Raw genomic sequence first — 22260 nt, 5'->3', positions numbered from 1 at the left:
AGTTCTTTTTTTTTTTTTTTCTGTACTGGGGATTGAACTCAGGGGCACTTAAGTACTGAATCACATCCCCAGCCCCTCTTTTGTAAATTATTTAGAGACAGGATTTCACTGAGTTGTGTAGGCCTTTCTAAATTGCTGAGGCTGGCTTTGAACTTGTAATCCTCCTGCCTCAACCTTCCTAGCTCCTGGGATTATAGGTGTGTGCCACGGCACCCATGTCAACAATTTTTTTTTAATATATATTTTTTTTAGTTTAGATGGATACAATACCTTTATCTTATTTACTTATCTTTATGTGGTGGTTAGGATCAAACCCAGGATCTCACACATGCTAGGCAAGTGCTGTACCATTAAACTCCAACCCTAGCCCTCAACACAATTCTTTATACATAAAAGTTAGGTCCTTCTGAAACTAGTGACCAGGGTTCCACACTGGGAAACTCTGGCTACTCTCTTCTTCCAGATATCCTTCCAGCCTAAGGCTTGCAAAGGTCAAGGGAAAGTAAAGATGCCAAAGATTTCCTGTCATTTTTAAGATGCCTTTTTCTTAAATTCTAAAAGTTGTCCTTTTTCTTGGTTACTGAAAACGTTTTACTGTTTTCCAGGGTTCTGACGAAATAGTTTCTGAGAATTTTTGCTTGATTTTACCTTGGAGTTGTATGCTCCACCATGCTGTAGTGAATCTGGATTTTGTGTATTCCTATAAATCTTTTTGAGCTTTGTTCTGAGGTACAGTTAAGATCTGTGGGAACAGTTTGATATTTTGGGCCTGCTGCTATGATTTATCAGGTGGGTCTGCAATAGTGTTTGATCTAAGGGTAGTTATACCCTACTATTGAGGCAAGACCTTCCTGAATATTCTGTCTAGTGCTTTATGAATTATGAGTTTTTCCAGTCTGGTTATGGGAATGCAAACTATTTCTGGCTGTTTGGGCTTGATGGCCATTGTTCTATCTAATTCTTTTGGAATGGCTTTTTTCGGACCTCAGATAATTTCTTTATATATGTACACATACTGATCGATACTATGATGAATATTTAAATGGTTCCTCTGCATGTCTTTAGGGTTCTCTTTCTGAGAAGTTCTCATTTTCAGTAATCTGATCTGCTAGTTTTAGCTGTCTTGATTTCACCAGCGTTAGCATCATCTATCTAGACTCTCAGAGTTTCCTGTGCCGTGAACCTAGAAAGCTCTGAAGATAGTAAGCTGGGGCAAACTTAGAGCTTACCTCATTTATTTATTGCCTTTCAGTCTTGATCGCCATTATCTGATATTCAGTGTCATGCATATCATTGTCTCAGGTATTTTGTCCATTTTTTTTGGGTTGGGAGCATGTGAATTGTCTTATACAGAGAAGGCTAAATTTGGTCTTTGTTAAGCTAACTTAGAGCTGTTAATGTTGATTTTTTTCTTCTTATGGTTTCATTTCTTCTATTCTCCCTTCCTTTTGATTAGTCTTTAGTACTGTTTTTAATTAAATTAACAGTACAACTAATTACTATTGCATTTGAATTAAAGTAATTGCATTAAATTGTCCTTTTGGCCCTCTTTCTCTTTATTGTGGGTCATGTTGCCTCCCTTCCCCAAACCAGGGACTGAACCAGAGCGTGGTGAATGTGAGGCAAGTGCTGTATTATTAGAGCTACACGCCCTAACTCTCTTTTTCTATACACATTTATTTATTTGCCTGTAAAATGCACATTTACATACATATGACAGTAGAGTATATTATACATTACATGGAATATAACTTTTCTAATTAGGATTCCATTCTTGTGGTGTACATGATGTGGAGTTACTCTGGTTGTGTATTCATGTATGAGCATAGGAAAGTTAAATTTATTCTACTGTCTTTCCTATTCCCATCTTTCTCCCTTCCCTTCATTCCCCTTTGTCTAATCCAGATAACTTCTGTCCTCCCTCATATCATACCTCTGATATGATATTCACATATCAGAGAGAACATTCACATATCAGAGAGAACATGATATTCACATATCAGAGAGAACAGAGGAATATCATACCTCTGATATGATATTCACATATCAGAGAGAACATTCATTCAGCCTTTGATTTTTAGGGATTGGCTTATTTGATTTAGCACAATATTCTCCCATTCCATCCATTAACTGGCAAATACCATAACTTTATTCTTCTTTATGGCTGAGTAATATATAAATACTTCAGTTTATATATTACATATATGTTATATATTACATACATAATTTATTACAGTTTATATATCACATTTTTTTATACCAATAACTTCAGTTACTGTGTGCATACTTTACATAAGGTGTAGATTAAAACTGTATATATATCATTTACAATGTTCCTTCCTTGATCTTTTTTATAATTTTTTTTTTAAATAGGAGCTTGTTAAGTTGCTGAGGCTGGCGTCCAACTAGTGATACTCCTGCCTCAGCATCTCAAGTTGCTGGAGCTATAGATGTGAGCCTGTTTTTTGGGGAGGGGAAGGGGGGGCGGACAGTATCGGGGATTGAACTCAGGGGTACTTGACCACTGAGCCACATCCCCAGCTCTTATTTAGATACAGGGTCTCTCTGAATTGCTTTGCTTGAGGCTGCTTTGAATTTGTAATCCTTCTGCCTCAGCCTCTGGAGCTGCTGGTATTACAGGCTCCTCTGCGACATGAGCTTTTTAAAAATAGTTTTAAAATGTTAAATCTACAAACATCAAATACCCTACCAAGGGCTGGTGATATAGTTCATTTGGTAGAGTGCACAAGGTCCTGGGTTCAATCCCTAGCAACCCCCCTCCCCCAAACACAAAGACCCTACCAGACAGTGTTTTATTTTCATTTATGTGTGTATATATATGTGTATGTGTGTATGTATTTTATGGTACTGGAGATTAAACCCAGGTATGCTCTACACCAAGCTACATATCTCCCCACCCTTTTTTAAGATTAATTTTTAATTTTTAAAAAATTTTTGAGTTTCCCTAAATTACTTAGGTGTGTGTTAGGCTGCATTTTTCATGTCTTCTGTTCCCTTTCTTTTGTATTTTTCATGCTTGTATCTTGTTAACATCCTAGATATTTTTATTTGACCTATTTTTCTTGCCCACTAATTCTGTTTTCATCCATATTCAAACCATTGTTAATCTCCCATCTATTGATTTAAAATTTCTGTTTTTACTTCTAGAATTTTTATTTTATTGTTTTTAAAAAATATTTATAGTTCTACACGGACTCAATATCTTTATTTTGTTTATTTACTTTTACGTGGTGCTGAGGATTGCACCCAGTACCTGACATGTGCAAGGCAAGCACTCTGCTACTGAGCTACAACCCGAGCCCCTAGAATTTTTTATGTGTAGTTTTCTGTTCACTGCAGCCATTTTTAATTTTGTCTTCTGTATAATTTGATCATAGTACTTATTGGGCTGGGGTTGTGGCTCAGAGGTAGACTGCTCGCCTAGCATGTGTGAGGCACTGGGTTTGATCCTCAGCAACACCTAAAAATAAAATATTGTGTCCACCTATAACTAAAAAATAAATATTTAAAAAGAATGAAGATACTTATTTTAAAATCTTTATCTGATAACTCCAAAGTACATATCTTTTGATTTTCTTGTTTCTGCTGGTCTTCATTCATATTGTTTCATCTCTCATCTTTTGTTCTTTTTATTATTTTGGAATTCCAATTAACACGTTGTAGAAATTATTTGTAGGGAAATACTAAATACTCAAGGAAGATATATAGGGCTGGGGATGTGGCTCAAGCGGTAGCACGCTCGCCTGGTGTGCGTGCGGCCCGGGTTCAATCCTCAGCACCACATGCAAACAAAGATGTTGTATCCGCCGAAAACTAAAAAATAAATATTAAAAAAAAAAAATCTCTCTCTCAAAAAAAAAAAAAAAAAGGAAGATATATAATTACTTCATTTCACAGGTTAGGGGTACTTGTTCAGGGTTACCTTAGTTACATGTTAAGAGTTTGATATGATAAATGCCCAGGTGTAGTCTCTTTAAGGACCCATGTATTTTTAGTTTATTCCTTCTCCTGGCTTGTGTCACATTTGAAAGTAGGGAGAGGTTTACTTCTTCCCTTTCTGTGTTGGTTGCCTGCACCTGCCTTTCTGGAATTTCATTCTTTTCGAGTTTTATAATATACTTAACTGTGACATCAGTTCTTAATATCTTCAGTAACATTTAAAAAATTAAATGTTAAATTTAATATCAGTCGTTCACATCTCAAGTGAAAATTTAAAATAGTAAAATGAATGTTAATATTCAAATTGTTGATGTTAACGTGAAAATAAAAATTTAATATTAACATTTAAGGTTAATATTAAAATATTAATTTTTTTTGTGGGGGGTATAGTGCTGGGCATGAATGAATGGATGTACCACTGAGCTATATCCCTACCCAGCAAAGTATGAAAAGTTGTTTTATAAAACTTTTTTTTAAGGTGTTTTTCAGAAGTAGTGTTGATCTGAATTAGTTTGCCCTTAGAAGAATTATCAGTGCTAGCATCTGAACTTATAAATGTTTTCCTTTATTTATGTTACTATGCATAATTACTGTAGAAATGGTTAAGAATACTTGGTCAGTAGTGGTTTGACTATTCTCATGCAGAACTAAATAATGAGAATTTGTTAATGCTATGCATTTCCTTAGTCATTTTTAAGAAATTTTTTAAAGAGAGGTAGTCATTTTATTTTTGATAAAACTTTTAAACAAATAAACTTTGTTTATTATTTTTTTTTTTTTAGGTTGGGCTCATGTGGTTTGTGCCCTGTATATTCCAGAGGTACAATTTGCCAATGTTTCTACAATGGAACCAATCGTTTTACAGTCTGTTCCCCATGATCGATACAATAAGGTACAGTGGATTTCATTTTATTAATATATGAATATATATTTTTGTTCTAAAACTAGACAAAAAGAAATTTTTAAAATTTTAAACTTAAAGGTTTATTTATTTATTTATTTACTCATTTATTTATTTATTTATTATTTTTTAGTTGTTAATGGACCTTTATTTTGTTTATTTATATGTGGTGCTGAGAATTGAACCCAGTGCCTCACACATGCTAGGCAGGCAGGCACTCTGCCACTGAGCCACAACCCTAGTCCCTAGTACAGAAGTTTAAAACATGAAAATTTTTTCTCCATACTAGTACGTAAAAATTTTTATTTAGTGTTTTCTAAGATAATTTGAAAAATACTTGTTTTTCCTTTGAATTTTGCAATAATTTTGAGCTTATATGTAAGTTGTAGGAATAGTACAGAAGGTGTTCCCCCTTAAGCCATTTTAGAGTAATTTACCAATATAATATCCTTTCACTCCCAAATACTGTAAAGTGTATTTCCTATAAAGAAGGGTATTTATTCTAAGGTCTGGTAATATGACTTAGTGGTAGAGCACCTGCCTAGGAGGTCCCAGGCCCTGGTTAAAAAAAGAGAGTGTTCTTCTATATAACTGCAATATAATCATGAAGATCAGGAAATTAACAGCAATGTATTATTGCTGTCTGATATTGACCTCATTCACATTTCCATGGTTTCCCCCAGAAATATTCTTTATAGCAAAAAGATTGCAATTTACATTTTTTTTTGGTGTCTTTTACTCTCAAATAGTAATTCTTATCTTTCCCTTACTTTAATAACGTTGATACTTTTAAATGTATAGTTTATAGTTGTTTTGTAAAATGTCCTGTTTGTCTGATGTTTCTTCATGGTTAAATACAAATTATATGTTTTTGACAGGAATATTGCAGAAGTGATTCGTGTTTCTGTTGCATCCTATCAGGGTGGAACATGATTTCAGTTTTTCCCATTACTGGTGCTGTTACTTTGATCACTTGGTTATGGTTTCCTTCACTATCAGGTTGATCTTTTCCCCCTTTATAAATCAATAAGCATTTTGGGGGAAGTAACTTGTATGTAAATATCTTGTTTCTATTCCTTCTATCTTTTATTCACCAATTTTAGCATACCTTGGTATTTTTTGGCTTAATTTATGCTAGTGATTAATAATAAGTGGTGGTTTCCCAATTCTGTAATTTCATTTACATTTGTCAGTTAGCATTTCATTATAAGGAAAAACTTTCTTCTCATTGATTATAAGTATAGACATATGTGTTGATATTTTATTTTAATGGCTTATATTCTATTACTGTCAATTTATGTTGATCTTCATATTATCTCAGATTTGGCCAGTGGGACCTCTTTAAACTGGCTTCTAGGTCCTGACATGTTCCTATTATTCTGTGAGCATTCCCTTGTGCTACAATATATTCCAGGCACAACTTGTATCATTCTTGTTCTAGCTCTGGAATTACTGTTTCTCCAAGGAGTTTTTATTGCTTTTTAGGTAAGAATGATATTTAGAAACCAAAGTGGGCACTAGGTGTGCTTATTGTTCTTGGGATATTGCTAGTCTCAGGCTCTCTCATTTGTTATAATTAGGAAGTATATGCCTGTACATACATACAGAGATATAACTTTTCACAATTGACATATTATTTCTGTGTTTATATATGTTGAAAAGTGCGAGGTCATAGTCACAATTCTGATGCAGTATATGAACATATATACATACACATCTGTATGTGTTTTTGTATCCATTTCTATATAATGAGATCTACGAACATAGTGATTTGTCTAAATCCAATCCGACAGCACAGGGTTCATACTATTTTTTTTTCATATTAGGCTCATCTCAGACAGAAACTTGACTTTTATTATCCTAAATAATTTATTTGATTAGACTCTCCTGTATTAATAAATATTCTGTTGCTGCTATTTCTTGATATAGGTGCCTTTCTCATCTCATTTTCAGGTTCCACACCCTGTTCCAGTTTGTTGCTGCTTTCCTTCAGGCTTTTTCACTTTTTTTTTTTTTTTGGTACTGGGATTGAACCCAGGGCCCCCTCAATCACTGAGTTGCACACCCCCCAATCTCCAGACCTCACCTCCCCCCTTTAAAAAAAATTTTTTTTTTTTGAGACAGGGTCTTGCTAAGTTGCTTAGGGCCTCACTGAGTTGCTGAGGTTGGTTTTAAACTTGTGATCCTTCTGCCTCAGCTTCCCCAGTTGCTGGGATTACAGGTGTGTGGCACTGTGCCTGGCCTTTTTCTTTTTTTTTTTTTGTGGTGCTGGGATTAAACCCATGGCCTTCTGCATGGGAGGCAAGCAAGCATTCAACCAACTGAGCTAAATCCCCAGCCCATGCCTGGCCTTCTTCACTCTTTTAGTGATTTAACAGCTTCCATTCTATGACTGCCTTCTCCCCCTTGTGGTGTTGATCTCTTCACCTTGCTCTGACATCACACTTACCTCTACCTCTGCTTCTCTCGTAGGAGCAAACCCTATTCAGGCTGTGACACTTGTATTAGACTGCCCCTTTCTCTGCAGCATGAACTTTCCTTTCTTGGCTGTACCTCATGGTTTAAGAATCAAATATTCAAGAAAGAATGGAAGGTTGGGTTATGGCTCAGTGAAAGCCATAACTGACTCACCACGTGTGAGGCACTGGATTCAATCCTCAGCACCACATAAAATAAATGTGTCCATCTACAATTAAAAAAAAAATGGAAAGGAAGGGTGAAAGGAAGAATGAATTATCCATATTTAAATCTTTTTATCAGTCTAGAATTAATTTTAGAATATGGTAAGATGTGTGTAACCTTTTCTCTGCCACCTGGTTAGTCATGTTTTTCAATCTGTTTTTTTAATAGTGATTTGAAATGCTGTTTGAATCATTGCTGAATTCTTGAGTATATTGCTGTATTTTTTTTTTTTCTGTTCTGTGGATGTGTCTATTCATGTCCTGAAATCACATTATTTTAAATTTATTATGTCTTTATGTATTTTGGTACCTGGTACAACAAACATTGTCATTTACTTTTTCAGATGAACATTAGGACTAACAAAAATGCAGTTTCAATTACATTAGAGTTACATTGAAATACTCTTTTAGGGATTAAAATATTTTTATAATATGAATCTTCCCTTTAGAAACATGGATTTAGCAGGGCACGTTGGTGCACTCCTGTAGTCCCAGCGACTGGGGAGGCTGAGGCAGAAGGATTGTAAGTTTAAGGCCAGCCTCGGCACCTTAGCAAGGCCCTAACCGACTCAGCAAGACTGGAATCTTAGCTCAGAGTTTAGTTCCCATTACAAGGGAAAACAAACAAGCAAGTAAGCAACCAAATAAATAAATAAATAAAATAAAAGAGCTGTAGAAATATGGATTTGATGTTTCTTCTTGCTTCTTTCTTTCCTTTTATTATACTTTTCTTATACTTGATTGCTCTTTGTATTTGTAGATATAAATTTTTTGCTGTAGATAGTTGGTATTGTTATAGTTCATTAGAATATGCTACCTTATGAGTCAGGTGCAATGTGCACTCTTGTAATCCCTGTCTACTTGGGAGGCTGAAGCAGTTAAGATCCCAAGATTGAGGCCAGCGTGGGCAACTTAGAGATAGACTGTTTGACGAAAACAACAAAAACAAACAAAAACATTTCACCTTAATAGTAGCTGGGTATGTTGGTACACACCTCTAATCTTAGCTACTCATGATGCTGAGGCGGGAGAATCTCAAATTCAAACTGAGCCTGGGCAACTAACACAGAGCTAGACTCTGTCTTAAGATAAAATGAAAAGGGCTAGAAATGTAACTCAGTGGTAGGGTGCTTGGGTAGCACGCGTGATGCCTTGAGTTCAATAATCTCTAGCACTGTGCACCCAAAAACAATTAGTAATGTTCTGTTCATATACATTTTATTTGCCTAATATGGGGCATGCTGTTCTGAAATGATAAGAATAGTTGAGAAATGAATTTTTGAGTTTTGGAAGATATCAATCCATTTTTGATGGTAGTGAGGGATAATTTTGGATGTATTCATTTATTTGTTTACATATGCTAGGCAAGGACTTAACCACTGAGCTATATCCTCAGTCCTGTTAAATTTTCTACATGTCATTCCATCTGTAATATTACTTTTTTTTTTTAAGCAGAGGATTGAACTTGGGGGCACTCGACCACTGAGCCACATCCCCAGCCCTAATTTGTATTTTATTTAGAGACAGGGTCTTACTGAGTTGCTTAGCATCTCACTTTTGCTGAAGCTGGCTTTGAACCCGTGATTCTCCTGCTTCAGCCTCCTGAGCCGTTGGATTACAGGTGTGCACCACCATGCCCGACCTGTAATATTCATTTTTTGTACCATTTTTTTATCAGATTTTCTTTCTCTCTCTCTCTCTCTCTCTCTCTCTCTCTCTCTCTCTCGGCAATACTGGGGATTGAACGCAAGGCCCCATACATACTAGGGAAAGCACTTTACCACTGAGCTATTTATACCCTTGGCCCTTTTTATTTTATTTGATACAGAGTCTCACTAAGCTAGTTAGGCTGGCCTGTAATTTTTGATCCTGTTGCCTCAGCATTCTGAATTGCTGGGATTTTGAGTTTCTCTACACTGCCTTTGATTTTAATGATAAAATGATTTAGTGTTCTCTGCATACTTACTGAGAATTTCCTGTTTATTTGCAATAAACTAAAAGGGTATTAATTCATGAGATTTTTGAGGGGGACAATTCTTTTTAAATATTTTTTTAGTTGTAGTTGGACCCAATACCTTTATTTTTATGTGGTGCTGAGGATGGAACCCAGTGCCTCGCCTGTGCTAGGTGAGTGCTCTACTGCTGAGCCACAACCCCAGCCCCAAAGGGCACAATTCTTTAAATACATGGTTATGGTAATTTGATCTCATGAGAAACAGATCCAGAGATATGTATTTGTTGAACTACTACTTATTTTTTCATTGTATTGTTATACAGTGTTCTTGAACATTGGAATAAGAGTACCAATTATTAGTTTATGTCAGCTTGGAATCCATTTGCACAAAATCGAGTAAATTGTGATATGTGTGAGTTTGATTTTAATACTACATATAGCAAAGTGTATCAAGTTGCCAGGGAGTCATACTTTGAAGGCATGTCAGATTTTTTTAAACTAGTGATTTTAAACCGTTTTTGAATCTTCAAGAGTCTAGCAAAATATAAGGAAGTTTTCCCCAGAATAATATACATTCCAAACACATAAATAAAACTCTCTGGGGGAGTATAGAAATACCCCTGATATGGCCTCAAACTCTCATTTCTCAATAATGAGAATTTTAGATTCTCCAGATAATATTTAAATAAACTTAATAAAAAATGTAGCATATAAAACATTTTTAATGTTTTAGGGCTAGGGTTGTAGCTCAGAGGTAGTGCACTTGCCTAGCATGTGTGAGGCACTGGATTCAATCCTCAGCACCACATAAAAATAAAATAAAGATATTGTGTCTACCTAAAACTAAAAAATAAATTTAAAAAAGATACTATTTAAAAATTTGTAATATTTTAGTATATTCTTTTTGATCTGCAATAAGAAAAAAGGTATAATTATGCCAGATATATAGATGTTATCTTTGAGTCTTTGCTTAATTTTAAGTTAGTAAAACTCCATCTAAGCCAGGTGCAGTGGTGCATGCCTGTAATTTCAGCGGCTTGGGAGGCTGAGGCAGGAGGATTGCAAGTTCAAAGCCAGCTTCAGCAAAAGCGAGGTGCTAACTCAGTGATATTCTGTCTCTAAATAAGGTATAAAATAGGGCTGTGGATGTGGCTCAGTGGTCCTGTGCCCCTGAGTTCAATCCCCAGTAACTACCCCCAGGAAAAAAAAAATGGAAAAAAAAAACCCCACTTAAGTCTATCTAATGTTTGTGCTGTAATTTGCTTAACCATTCCCATATTACTGAACACGGGGGTTGCATCTAGCTGTTTTTCACACATTAAATGAAAACACGAAAACTATCTTGTTTCACTGAAACTTCCTGCCACCCCCGTGTTTTGCGTTATTCTCTGGCTAGAAATAGAATTATTGGGTCAAAGGCTATTTCTAAAGTACTCATAATATTGCCTCATTTTCTCCCAGATTCATACAGCTGTTTGTAACATATGAAAATGGACATTTTTACCATACTATTGCCTATATTGAATTATTATTTTAATATTTATTAATAATTAATTAATATTTATTAATTTGATAATTGAAAAATAATACACAACTTGTGTGTGTGTGTGTGTGTGTGTGTGTGTTTTATTAGGGATGGAATCCAGGGCCTCATGCATACTAGGCAGGTACTCTACCACTTAGCTACATCTGCAGTCCTCACTTATTTTATTTGTTTGCTTGTGAGGTTATCTGAGTAGTATTTGTTATGTATCGTCTGTATTTATTTCTTAAACTGTAAGCTTGATCTAAATTTTTGCCCATCTGTATCAGAGGTACTTTTCTACTTTGCCTTTCAATTTTAGTGACTTAAAATACTGAGTATTCATCTATACACATTTATACTTTATAGGTTTTGTGTGTGTGTGTGTGTGTGAGAGAGAGAGAGAGAGACAGTGAGAGTGAGAGATGGTGTGTCAGACATACTGAGTGATAGAAAAGAAACTGAATTTTTAAAAACATGTAATTCTTGTTAACTAGGAATATATATTATGTGCCATATTATAGTGTTGTTATTCGTATTTTTCTGCACTTGAATGGTGATATAATTCTCTGTGAAACAACCGATCTGTATACGTAGGTGAAGAGTAGGTATGTATACAGGACTAAGAAAATTATATATATCACATTTGCATCGCCGATCACTGAAGTTCCAGGAAATCAACACAGGATGTTAACAGCAATCCTTGTTCTGGCTCATACTCCAGAGTTAACATCTAATATCTTCTGCACAGTGTGAGACACATAAAGCTTTCACCTTACAACTTCTGCAGTTTTCAGAATCACATGGAAGATGAAAGTGACTTTGTTCATTGTCAACAGCTATCTTTTAAGGAGAAAAGTGCAGTTACCATAATGGTTACATCTGTACCACTAAAAACCTAAAAGCTGAGATGTTAACCATGTAAAAGATTGTCATAAGTTAATGTCTTTTGTGCCATAATATACACATGGGTTCTTGATCTATTCTTTTTTTGATGAAGAAAACAGTGAGGATCACTTATTTGAATGTGTTGACAGTTTTTCTCACAGCTCTTGGAATACCTCTGACAACACATTACAGCAGAGTTGGTCTCTACCTTGAATCCCATCCTGCAGCATGGAGGTGCCTTCACAGTCATCTTCTGTACTGCTGGATTAGGCATTGTGTTCTGTCAAAATCTTTTTGTTTTTTTTCAGACAAATTAATATAGAGTATAAGTAAAAATTATTAATTTGCTAGCAAGGAAAATAGCAAGGTGACAGTAGAATGTGCAGGGTTATGGAGAGTATGGAAATGAAGGGATTATGTAGTTGGGAGATAGGTTGACTGATGTTAAGTAATATTTTAAAAATAAGAAAACATGAAGTTTTGTTTCAGAGAGTCACATGAATATGTCTATTTGTATATATTTGTCTGTGATTACAGTGGGTAGTGGCATGACCTGAGATGCCAGATAGACAACAAGGCATCTAAAAGCAAATATTAAGGATACATTTGCATCTGAAATTGGGACATTTCCCAACAGTGATGTCTAGTATGCTCAGGTAATAAAAAACCATGAGGGTGCCATATAGAAACTAGATGCAGAGTACATCTAGCAACATGTACTTACTTTGATCAGGCTGCTACTGCTGGTGATATTTCTCTGGCTACAAAGTTGTGCTATAGTTTGTCAGTCTTTTCTCACCTCCATTATTGGTCAGTTTTATTTTTCCTTGAAAGCATTACCTAGTCTGGAACGGTAACCACCCACATTTCTAGAAGACACACCATATAATATCTTCACAGGGATATGTCAAAAACTTTTTTTTTCTTTTGGTACCAGAGATTGAACTCAGAGGCATTTGACCACTGAACTACATCCTCAGCCCTATTTTTGTACTTTATTTGGAGACAGGGTCTCACTGAGTTGCTTAGCACCTCTCCATTGCTGAGGCTGGCTTTGAACTTTTGATTCTCCTGTCTCAGCCTCCCGAGCCACTGGAATTACAGACAAAAAAAACAAAAACAAAAACAAACAAAAAAAAAAAACCAAGAACTTTTTTTTTTTTCCTTTTTAAATGAAATTGGGTGTTGAGTCCAGGGGCACTCTGCTACTGAGGTACAGTCTTCAGCCCTTTTTATTTTTTTGAGACAGGGTCTCACTAAGTGGTCTTGAACTTGAGATCCTCTGCCTTGTTCTCTAGAGTAGCTGGGATTATAGGCATGTACCACTGTGTCCAGCTGGGCATCTTTTCTTTAGTCAGTCATACTAGTTTTTAGGTCCTGCTTGCCCTATTCTACTATGACCTCATTTTAACTTAAATTTGTAATGCTCTTCTCTCCAAATAAGGTCGCTATTTAAGCTGCTTTACATATCTTTCTCAGGGGTCACAATTCATGATGATCTGTCTTCTGGCTATCCTCAAATTCATGTTCTACCAACATGCAAAATATATTCCATTTCATCCCAACATTCCCCAAAATTGTAATCCATTTTGGCAGCAACCCCAAGTCCCAAATATTAAAATAATAAACTCAAAAAAATCTCGAATCTCTTCTTCTGAATCATCTAAATTGGGTATGAATAAGACTTTGGTCTATCAGATTTCTTTCTATCTGTGAACCTTGAAACGTAGAAAACAACAGGCACAGGATAGACATTCTTAAATAGATAAATTGGCAGCGTAAAAGGGGTCGAACCCAGTGCCTCACATGTGCAAGGCAGGCACTCTACCACTGAGCCACAGCTCCAGCCCAGTCTGAATCATTTTGATGTGACTCTGTTCTAGAACATTGTTTCTTATATTAAAAAGGAAATCAAAGGATAATTTTTGTCTTTAAATAGTGAAAACTTTCAGGCTACGAATTTGCCATGGTATAGGCAACTTAATGTCTCATGCTTGACATTTTATTTAGATGATGTTTTGTTATTTGGGAACATTTTCTCAATAATCCTATTCACGTGTTTTCTTGATCCAGTCGCTATTTAGTGAGAGAATTATCACATCATTTCCTCCCTCTTTGCTTCATGTGTCTTAGGGCTTTGATGTAAGACACATATGTGATTGTAATTTTTTAAAAAATATTTATTTTTTAGTTGTAGATGGACATAATATTTTATTTATTTATTTTTATGTGGTGCTGAGGATCAAACCCAGGGCCTCCCATGTGCTAGGCGAGTGGTCTACTGCTGAGCCACAACCCCAGCCCCTATGATTGTAATTGTTATATCTTAATCTGATGGATTGGTCATTGGCCATTTTATTATGATAAACACTATATTTAATAGCATTTTTATTTGAAAGTTCCTTTTGTGTGATAAGAGTGATAGGCACCCAGCTGTCTTGTGCTTGCTGTTTTTTATGGTATATCATTTTCATCCTTTTGTACCTGTTTGTACATTTGCATCTAAAGCATGCATTCTGAAGATAGTAGTAAGATTTTTTTTTTTTTGTACCAGTGATTGAACTCAGGGGCATTCTACCACTGAACCCCTACTACCCCAGTCCTATTTTATATTTTATTTTAGAGATAGGGTCTTGCTGAGTTGCTAAGCACCTCACCATTGCTGAGTTTGGCTTTGAATTTATGATCCTCCTATCTCAGCCTCCTGAGCCGCTGGGATTATAGACCTTCAGTTTGCCACTGCACCCGGCTGACAGCAGTAATTTTTGTAATCCAGAGATTTTGTTTGAAAATGTCTTTTTATTTTTGTAAGGTGTCTTTGCTAGATATGGGGTTGTTGGTGAGAGGTTTTTTTTTTTTTTTTTGAATCTTGAAACATTTTGAATATGTTATTCTGTTTTCTAAAATCTATTGTTTCTTTTTTTCCTTAAACTTATTTAATTAGGTATATATGACAGTAGAATGCATTTTGATTTGTTGTACACAATGACAGCACAAATTTCATTTCTCTGATTATACACGGTGTAGTGTCACACTTTGTGTGCAGTCATATATGTATCTAGCATAATGTCCGTTGTATTCCACCATTTTTCCCACCCCCATATCCCCCTCCTTTCTCTCCCCTTTGCCCACAGTTTCTCCATTTTTCCCATCCACCCACCATTATGGATCAACATGCATCTATTAGAGAGAACATTGGGCCTTTATTTTTTGGTATAGACTTACTTCGCTTAGCATGATATTCTCCAGTTCCATTCATTTACCTGCAAATGCCATAATTTTATTCTCTTTTAATGCTGAGTAATATTCCATTGTGTATATATCACAGTTTCTTTATTCATTCATCTATTAAAGGACTTCTAGGTTGGTTCCACAGTTTAGCTATTGTGAATTGAATTTCTATAAACATTGATATGACTGCATTACTGTAGTATGCTGATTTTAAGTCCTTTGGGTAGAGACTGAGGAGTGGGATAGCTGGGTCAAATGGTGGTTCCATTCCAAGTTTTCTAAGGAATCTCCATACTGCTTTCCAGATTGGTTGCACCAATTTGCAGTCCCACTGGCAATGTATGAGTGTGCCTTTTCCCTCATATCCTTGGCAACACTTATTGTTTGTATTCTTGAAAACTACCTTTCTGACTGGCATGAGTTGAAATCTTAGAGTAGTTTTGATTTGTATTTCTAATTACTAGAGATGTTGAACTTCTTTTTAAATATTTGTGGATTGATTGTATATCTTCTTCTGAGAAGTGTCTGTTCAGCTCCTTAGCTCATTTATTGGTTGGGTTTTTGGGTTTTTTTTATTTTTTATTTTTTATTGTTGGTTGTTCAAAACATTACATAGTTCTTGATATATCATATTTCACACTTTGATTCAAGTGGGTTATGAACTCCCATTTTTACCCCGTATACAAATTGCAGAATCACATCAGTTACACATCCATTGATTTACATATTGCCATACTAGTGTCTGTTGTATTCTGCTGCCTTTCCTATCCTCTACTATCCCCCCTCCCCTCCTCTCCCCTCTTCTCTCTCTACCCCCTCTACTGTCATTCATTTCTCCCTCTTGTATTATTTTCCCCTTTCCCCTCACTTCCTCTTGTATGAAATTTTGTATAACCCTGAGGGCCTCCTTCCATTTCCATGCAATTTCCCTTCTCTCTCCCTTTCCCTCCTACCTCTCATCCCAGTTTAATGTTAATCTTCTTCTCATGCTCTTCGTCCCTACTCTGTTCTTAGTTACACTCCTTATATCAAAGAAGACATTTGGCATTTGTTTTTTAGGGACCGGCTAGCTTCACTTAGCATAATCTGCTCTAATGCCATCCATTTCCCTGCAAATTCTATGATTTTGTCATTTTTAAATGGGTTTTTGGTTTTTTGGTGTTAAGTTTTTTGAGTTCTTTTTGTATCCTGGAGATTAGTGCTCTGTCTGACATGCATGTGGCAAAAATTTGCTCACAAAATGTAGTCTCTCTCTTCACCTCATTGATTGATTGTTTTGCCGAGAAGAAGTTTTTTTTGAGTCCATCCCATTTATTAATTCTTGATTTTATTTCTTGTGCTCTAGGAGTCTTGTTAAGGAGGTCAGTGCCTAATCCAATGTAATGAATATTTGGGCTTACTTTTTCCTTTATTAGGTGCTGGGTCTCTGGTCTAATTTCTAGGTCCTTGATGCACTTTGAGTTGAGTTTTGTGTATGGTGAGAAATAGGGGCTTAATTTCATTTTGTTGCATATGGATTTCCAGTTCTCCCAGCATCATTTGTTGAAGAGGCTATCTTTCTTCCAATGTATGTTTTTGGTGCCTTTGTCTAATATGAGATAACTGTATTTATGTGGGTTTGCCTCTGTGTCTTCTATTCTATACTATTGGTCTACATACCTATTTTGGTGTTAATACCATTCCATTTTTGTTACTATAGCTTTGTAGTATAGTTTAAGGTCTCCTATAGCGATGCCACCTGCTTCACTCTTCTTGATAATGATTGCTTCAGCTATTCTGGGTCTCTTATTTTTCAAATGAATTTCATGATTGCCTTTTCTATTTCTATAAGGAATAATGTTGGCATTTTAATTGGAATCTCATTGAACCTGTATAATAGCACTTTTGTGTAGTATGGCCATTTTGACAATATTAATTAATTTTGCCTATCCAACAATGTGGGAGATCTTTTCCATCTTCTAAGGTCTTCACCAATTTCTTTTTTTAGTGTTCTGTAGTTTTCATTGTAGAGGTCTTTCACCTCTTTTGTTGATTCCCAAACGATTCATTCATGGCTATTATGAATGGGGTAGTTTTCCTGATTTCTCTTTCAGAGGATTCATCACTGATGTATAGAAATGCATTTGATTTATGGGTATTGATTTTATATCCTGCTACTTTGCTGAATTCATTTATTAATTCTTTAAGTTTTCTGGTGGAGTTTTTTGGATCCTCTAAGTATAGAATAATGTTGTCAGCAAGTAATGATAGTTTGAGTTTTCTTTTCCTATTCATATCCCTTTAATTTCTTTCCACTGTTGGAGTGCTCTGGCTAGAGTTTCAAGGACTATGTTGAATATAAGTGGTGATAGAGGTTATCCCTGTCTTGTTCCAGTTTTTAGTGGGAATGCTTCCAATTTTTCTCTATAGAATGACGTGGACCTTGGGTTTAGCATAGATAGCTTTTACAATGTTGAGATATGTTCCTACTATCCCTAGTTTTTCTAGTGTTTTGAACATGAAAGGGTGCTGTATTTTGTCAAATGCTTTCTCTACATCAATTGATATAATCATGATTCTTTAAGTCTATTGATGTGATGAATTATATTCATTGATTTCCATATGTTGAACCAACCCTGCATCCCTGGAATGAACCCCACTTGCTCATGGTGCACTATTTTTAAAATATGTTTTTGTATGCGATTTGCCAGAATTTTATTGAGAATTTTTGCATCAATGTTTATCAGGGATATTGGTCTGAAATTTTGTTTCCTTGTTGTGTCTCTGCCTGGTTTTGGTAACAGGATATTACTAGCTTTGTAGAATGAGTTTGGAAGGCTTCCCTCCTTTTCTAGTTCATGAAATAATTTGAGGAGTACTGGTGTTAATTTGGTTGGTAGGCATTTGATGGTATCTTCTGTTTCCTTGCTTGAAATTGATCTGTTTAAATTGTGCATGTTCTCTTGACTCAGTTTGGCTTGATCATATGCCTCTAGAAATTTGTTGGTTTTCTATTTTACTGGAGTATAAATTTTCAAAATTATTTCTAATTTCTTCTATATTTCAATAGTGTCTGTCATGATATTTCCTTTTCACGAATTTTAGTAATTTGAGTTTTCTCGTTCTTTTCGTTAGGGTGGCTAAGGGTTTGTCAATTTTATTCGTTTTCTCAAAGAACCAGATTTTTGTTTTGTCAATTTATTTAATTGCTTCATTTCAATTTCATTGATTTCTACCCTGATTTAAATTATTCCTGTCTTATACTACTTTTGGTGTGTGTTTGTTCTCCCTTTTCTAAGGGCTTTGGGCTGTAATGTCAGGTCGTTTATTTGTTGACTTTTTTCTTCTTTTAATAAATGAACTCCATGCAGTGAACTTTCCTCTTAGCACTGCCTTCATCGTGTCCCATAGATTTTGGTAGGTTGTATTGGAGTTCTCATTTACCTCTAAGAAAAAAATTTTTTTTTAAAATCTCCTTCCTGATGTCTTCTATTATCCAAGTGTTGTTCAATAGCATATTGTTTAAGCTACTCCAGGTGTTCAAATTAGCTTCTATTTTTTATTTTATCATTGATTTCTAATTTCATTCCATTTTGGTCAGATAAAATTCAGGGTAGAATCTCTAGTTTTCTTCGTATTTGTTAAGACTTTTTTTGTGGCATAACATATGGTCTATTTTGGAGAAGGATCCATGTGCTGCTGAGAAGAAAGTGTATTTGCTCGTTGATGGATGGAATATTTTATAAATGTTGGTTAAGTCCAAATTATTGATTGTATTATTGAGTTTCTATAGTTTGTTTATTTTTTGTTTGGAAGATGTATCCAGTGGTGAGAGAGGTGTATTAAAATCACCCAGGGGGGTTGGGGTTGTGGCTCAGTGGTAGAGCGCTTGCCTAGCATGTGTGAGTCCCTGGGTTCGATCCCCAGCACCACATACAACTAAATAAACAAAAGAAAAGCATTGTGTCCATCTACAACTAAAAATATTAAAAAAAAAAAAATCACCCAGGGCTGGGGATGTGGTTCAAGTGGTAGTGCGCTCGCCTGGCATGCGCGGGGCGCTGGGTTTGAGCCTCAGCACCACGTAAAAATAAAATACAGATGTTGTGTCTACCGAAAAACTAAAAAATAAATATTAAAAAATTCTCTCTCTCTCTGTCTCTCTTTAAAAAAAAAAATCACCCAGTATTATTGTGCTGTAGTCTATTTGGTTCTTGTGTTTGAGAAGGGTTTGTTTGACATACATAGATGCCCCATTATTTTGGGCATAGATACTTATGATTGTTATGTCTTGCTGATGTATGAATTCTTTAAGCGGTATGAAATGTCCTTCTTTATCCCTTTTCACTAGCTTTGGTTTGAAGTCCATTTTATCTGATATGATGATGGAAACCCCTGTTGTTTACATGGTCCATGTGAGTGGTATGCGTTTTCCCACCCTTTCACCTTCAGTCTGTGTTTGTCTTTTCCTGTGAGATCTCTTGAAGATAGCATATTGTTGGGTCTTTTAAAAAAATCCAATCTGTCAGTCTATGTCTTTTAATTGAAGAGGTTAGGCCATTCACATTCAGGGTTATTATTGAAATATGATTTGTATTCCCAGACATTTTGGTTTATTTTTGGATTTTATCTTGACTTGGTTTCTACTTTGATTGGCCTTTCCTTTAGTGTAGTTTCTTCCTTTGCTGATTTTCACTTCATTCTCCTGAAATATTTTGCTGAGGATGCTCTTTAGTGCAGGCTTTTTTGCTCTCAATTCTTTTAACTTTTGTTTATTATGAAAGATTTTTCTTTTACCATCAAATCTGAAGCTTAATTTTGCTGGATATGATTCTTGGTTGGCATCCATTTTCTTTCAGAGCCTGGTATGTGTTGTTCCAGGATCTCCTGGCTTTGAGGGTCTGGGTTGAAAAATCTGCTGAGATACAAATTGGTCTCCCCCTATATGTGATCTCATTCTTCTCTCTATGACCTTTAAGAGTCTATCGTTTTTCTGTGTGCTAGGCATTTTGATTATAATGTGCCTTGGTTGTAATTTTGTACATTTGGTGTCCTTAAGCGTCTTGTATTTGATTTTCCAATTCATTCTTCATGTTTGGGAAACTTTCTGATGTTATTTCATTGAAGAGATTGTGCATTCCTTTGAATTTGAATCTCTGTGCCTTCCTGTGTCCCAGTAGATCTTAGATTTGGTCTTTTGATGCTATCCCACAATTCTTGAATGTTCTTTTTATGGTTTCTTACCATCTTCACTGTGTGGTCAACTTTATTTTCAAGATTGTATACTTTGCCTTCATTTTCTTATGTTCTGTCTTCCAAGTGATCTAGTCTGTTGGTGATGCTTTCTATTGAGTGTTTTATTTGGTTTATTTTCTTCATTTGAAGGATTTCTGATTGTCTTTTTTTTTTCTCCCCAGAATCTCTCTTTTTCTTCAAGTAATCTTTTGCTGCCTGTATTTGCTCTCTTAGCTCTTCGTTGGAGTGATCAATTTTTGCCTGTATTTGCTCTCTTAGCTCTTCGTTGGAGTGATCAATTTTTGCCTGTATTTGCTCACTTGGTTCATTCTTTAATTTATAGATTATTTTAATTATGTGCATTCTGAACTCCTTTGACATTTCATGAACTGCGCTGTCCATGGATTCTATTATTGTAGTATCTTAAGTTTGTTTGGGGACACTTTCCTCCCTTGTTTTTTCGTGTTGTCTGTATCTTACTTGTAGTGTAGATCTGAGGCATTACAGTTTCTACCCTATAATCTTGTAGTGTTCCTGCAGATTGCCTGTATCTTAACCTTGGTGTTGAGCTTCCAGTCCCCGTCCCCTGTCCCAAGATAAATGCTACTGCAACTGAACGTGTGGTGGTGGCAATATCAGAGTTTACTCAGGATAGCAGTTGGGGGTGTCCCAAGATGGCTGCAACCACTTTCAGAGATGGGGCTGAAAAGGTGGGCTTGCCTGTTCAGAGATGCAGCTGTCTCCAGACCATATATGTTTTCCCAAGGTGGAGGCTAATGCTTGGGGAGGGCTGTGGAGTTGGCTGCTGTGTCCCAAGATGAAGGTGGGCCAAACCTGGGCTGCAGTGTATCTCAGTTGTTGCTAATGGGACTTCTGGTATTAATTTTATTGCTTTCTTTGATTGTGACAAGTCATGCTTTTCTCTTGCTGTTTTCAAGATTTTTTCTTTATTTTTAATTTTCACTATTTTGAATATGGATCTTTTGTGTGTATATTTTGTTTTGAGGTAGGGGAGCTTTTTTGATGCGTGGATTATTATTTTTAACCTACGTTTGGCATTTTCTACCAATATTTTTTCTCTCCTTTTTTTTTTTTTTCCAGATGTTGAACCCAGGAGTGCTTTTTTATATTTTGCATTTTTATATATTGAACCCAGCTCTTTTTTTTTTTTTTATTTGAGACAGAGTCTCACTAAGTTGCTTTAGGCCTGCCTCAAGTTGTTGTATTTTTTTATACCCTTATTTTACTTATTTACTTTTATGTGGTGCTGAGGATTGAACCCAGTGCCTCACATATGTCAGGTAAGCATTTACTACTGAATTACAACTGCAACCCCAGTCATTATTTCTTAAAATACATGTTCTGTTTCCCCTTTCTTCTCTTGGTTATTTTTATGTTGGTGTACCTAATGGTATACCACATATCTCTGAAACTGTTGTGTTGTTGTTGTTCCTCCTCCTCCTCCTCCTCCTCCTCCTCCTCCTTTCTTCTTTTCTCTTCTTCTCATTACAAGGTATTGAAGCCTGGGGCACTTTACCACTGAGCTACATCCCCAGTCCTTTTTATTTTTTATTTTGAGGCAGGATCTTACTAAGTTATCCAGACTGGCCTCAAACTTTCATTCTTTTTTCCTTAACCTTCCAAGTGGTTTGTATTATAGGTATGCCATTGTTCCAGCTCTGCAGCTGTTCTTTAGAGGTATAATTTTTAAAATATTTTACTTAGATTGCATAACCTGTATTGGTCTATTTTTAAGTTTGTGTGTTTATTTTGTCTACCAGCTCAAATCTTTTGAGCCTCTTCAGTAAAATTTACACTTTGAAGTTCCATTTGATTGACAGATACATTTCACTAGCATCTGGGTACCCTCAGTGACAGTTTCTGTTGCCTCCCCCCCCCCCCCCCCCCC

The 22260-nt window shown here is 35.7% G+C and overlaps 1 protein-coding gene across 18 annotated transcripts in view; it reads left to right on the top strand.

Moving 5' to 3' along the window:
* Mllt10 (MLLT10 histone lysine methyltransferase DOT1L cofactor) overlaps window positions 1-22260 on the top strand; it is a 193185-nt gene that overhangs the window by 54454 nt on the left and 116471 nt on the right. For 15 of the 18 annotated variants that reach the window (XR_007351102.1, XM_048812723.1, XM_048812719.1 and 12 more), the window contains one exon: window positions 4743-4852. The exons of the other annotated variants lie outside the window; for them this stretch is intronic. Coding sequence is in view for 14 of the 15 variants with exons in the window: in XM_048812719.1 (XP_048668676.1) it covers window positions 4743-4852 (110 nt within the window). In the remaining variant the exon portion in view is untranslated. The remainder of the gene's footprint in view (window positions 1-4742; window positions 4853-22260) is intronic. 18 annotated transcript variants of the gene reach the window in all.

This window comes from Marmota marmota, unplaced genomic scaffold (genome assembly GCF_001458135.2).
Source record: "Marmota marmota marmota unplaced genomic scaffold, marMar, whole genome shotgun sequence".
Classification (NCBI taxonomy): Eukaryota; Metazoa; Chordata; class Mammalia; order Rodentia; family Sciuridae; genus Marmota; species Marmota marmota.
This window is presented reverse-complemented; position numbering and strand designations above follow the sequence as displayed.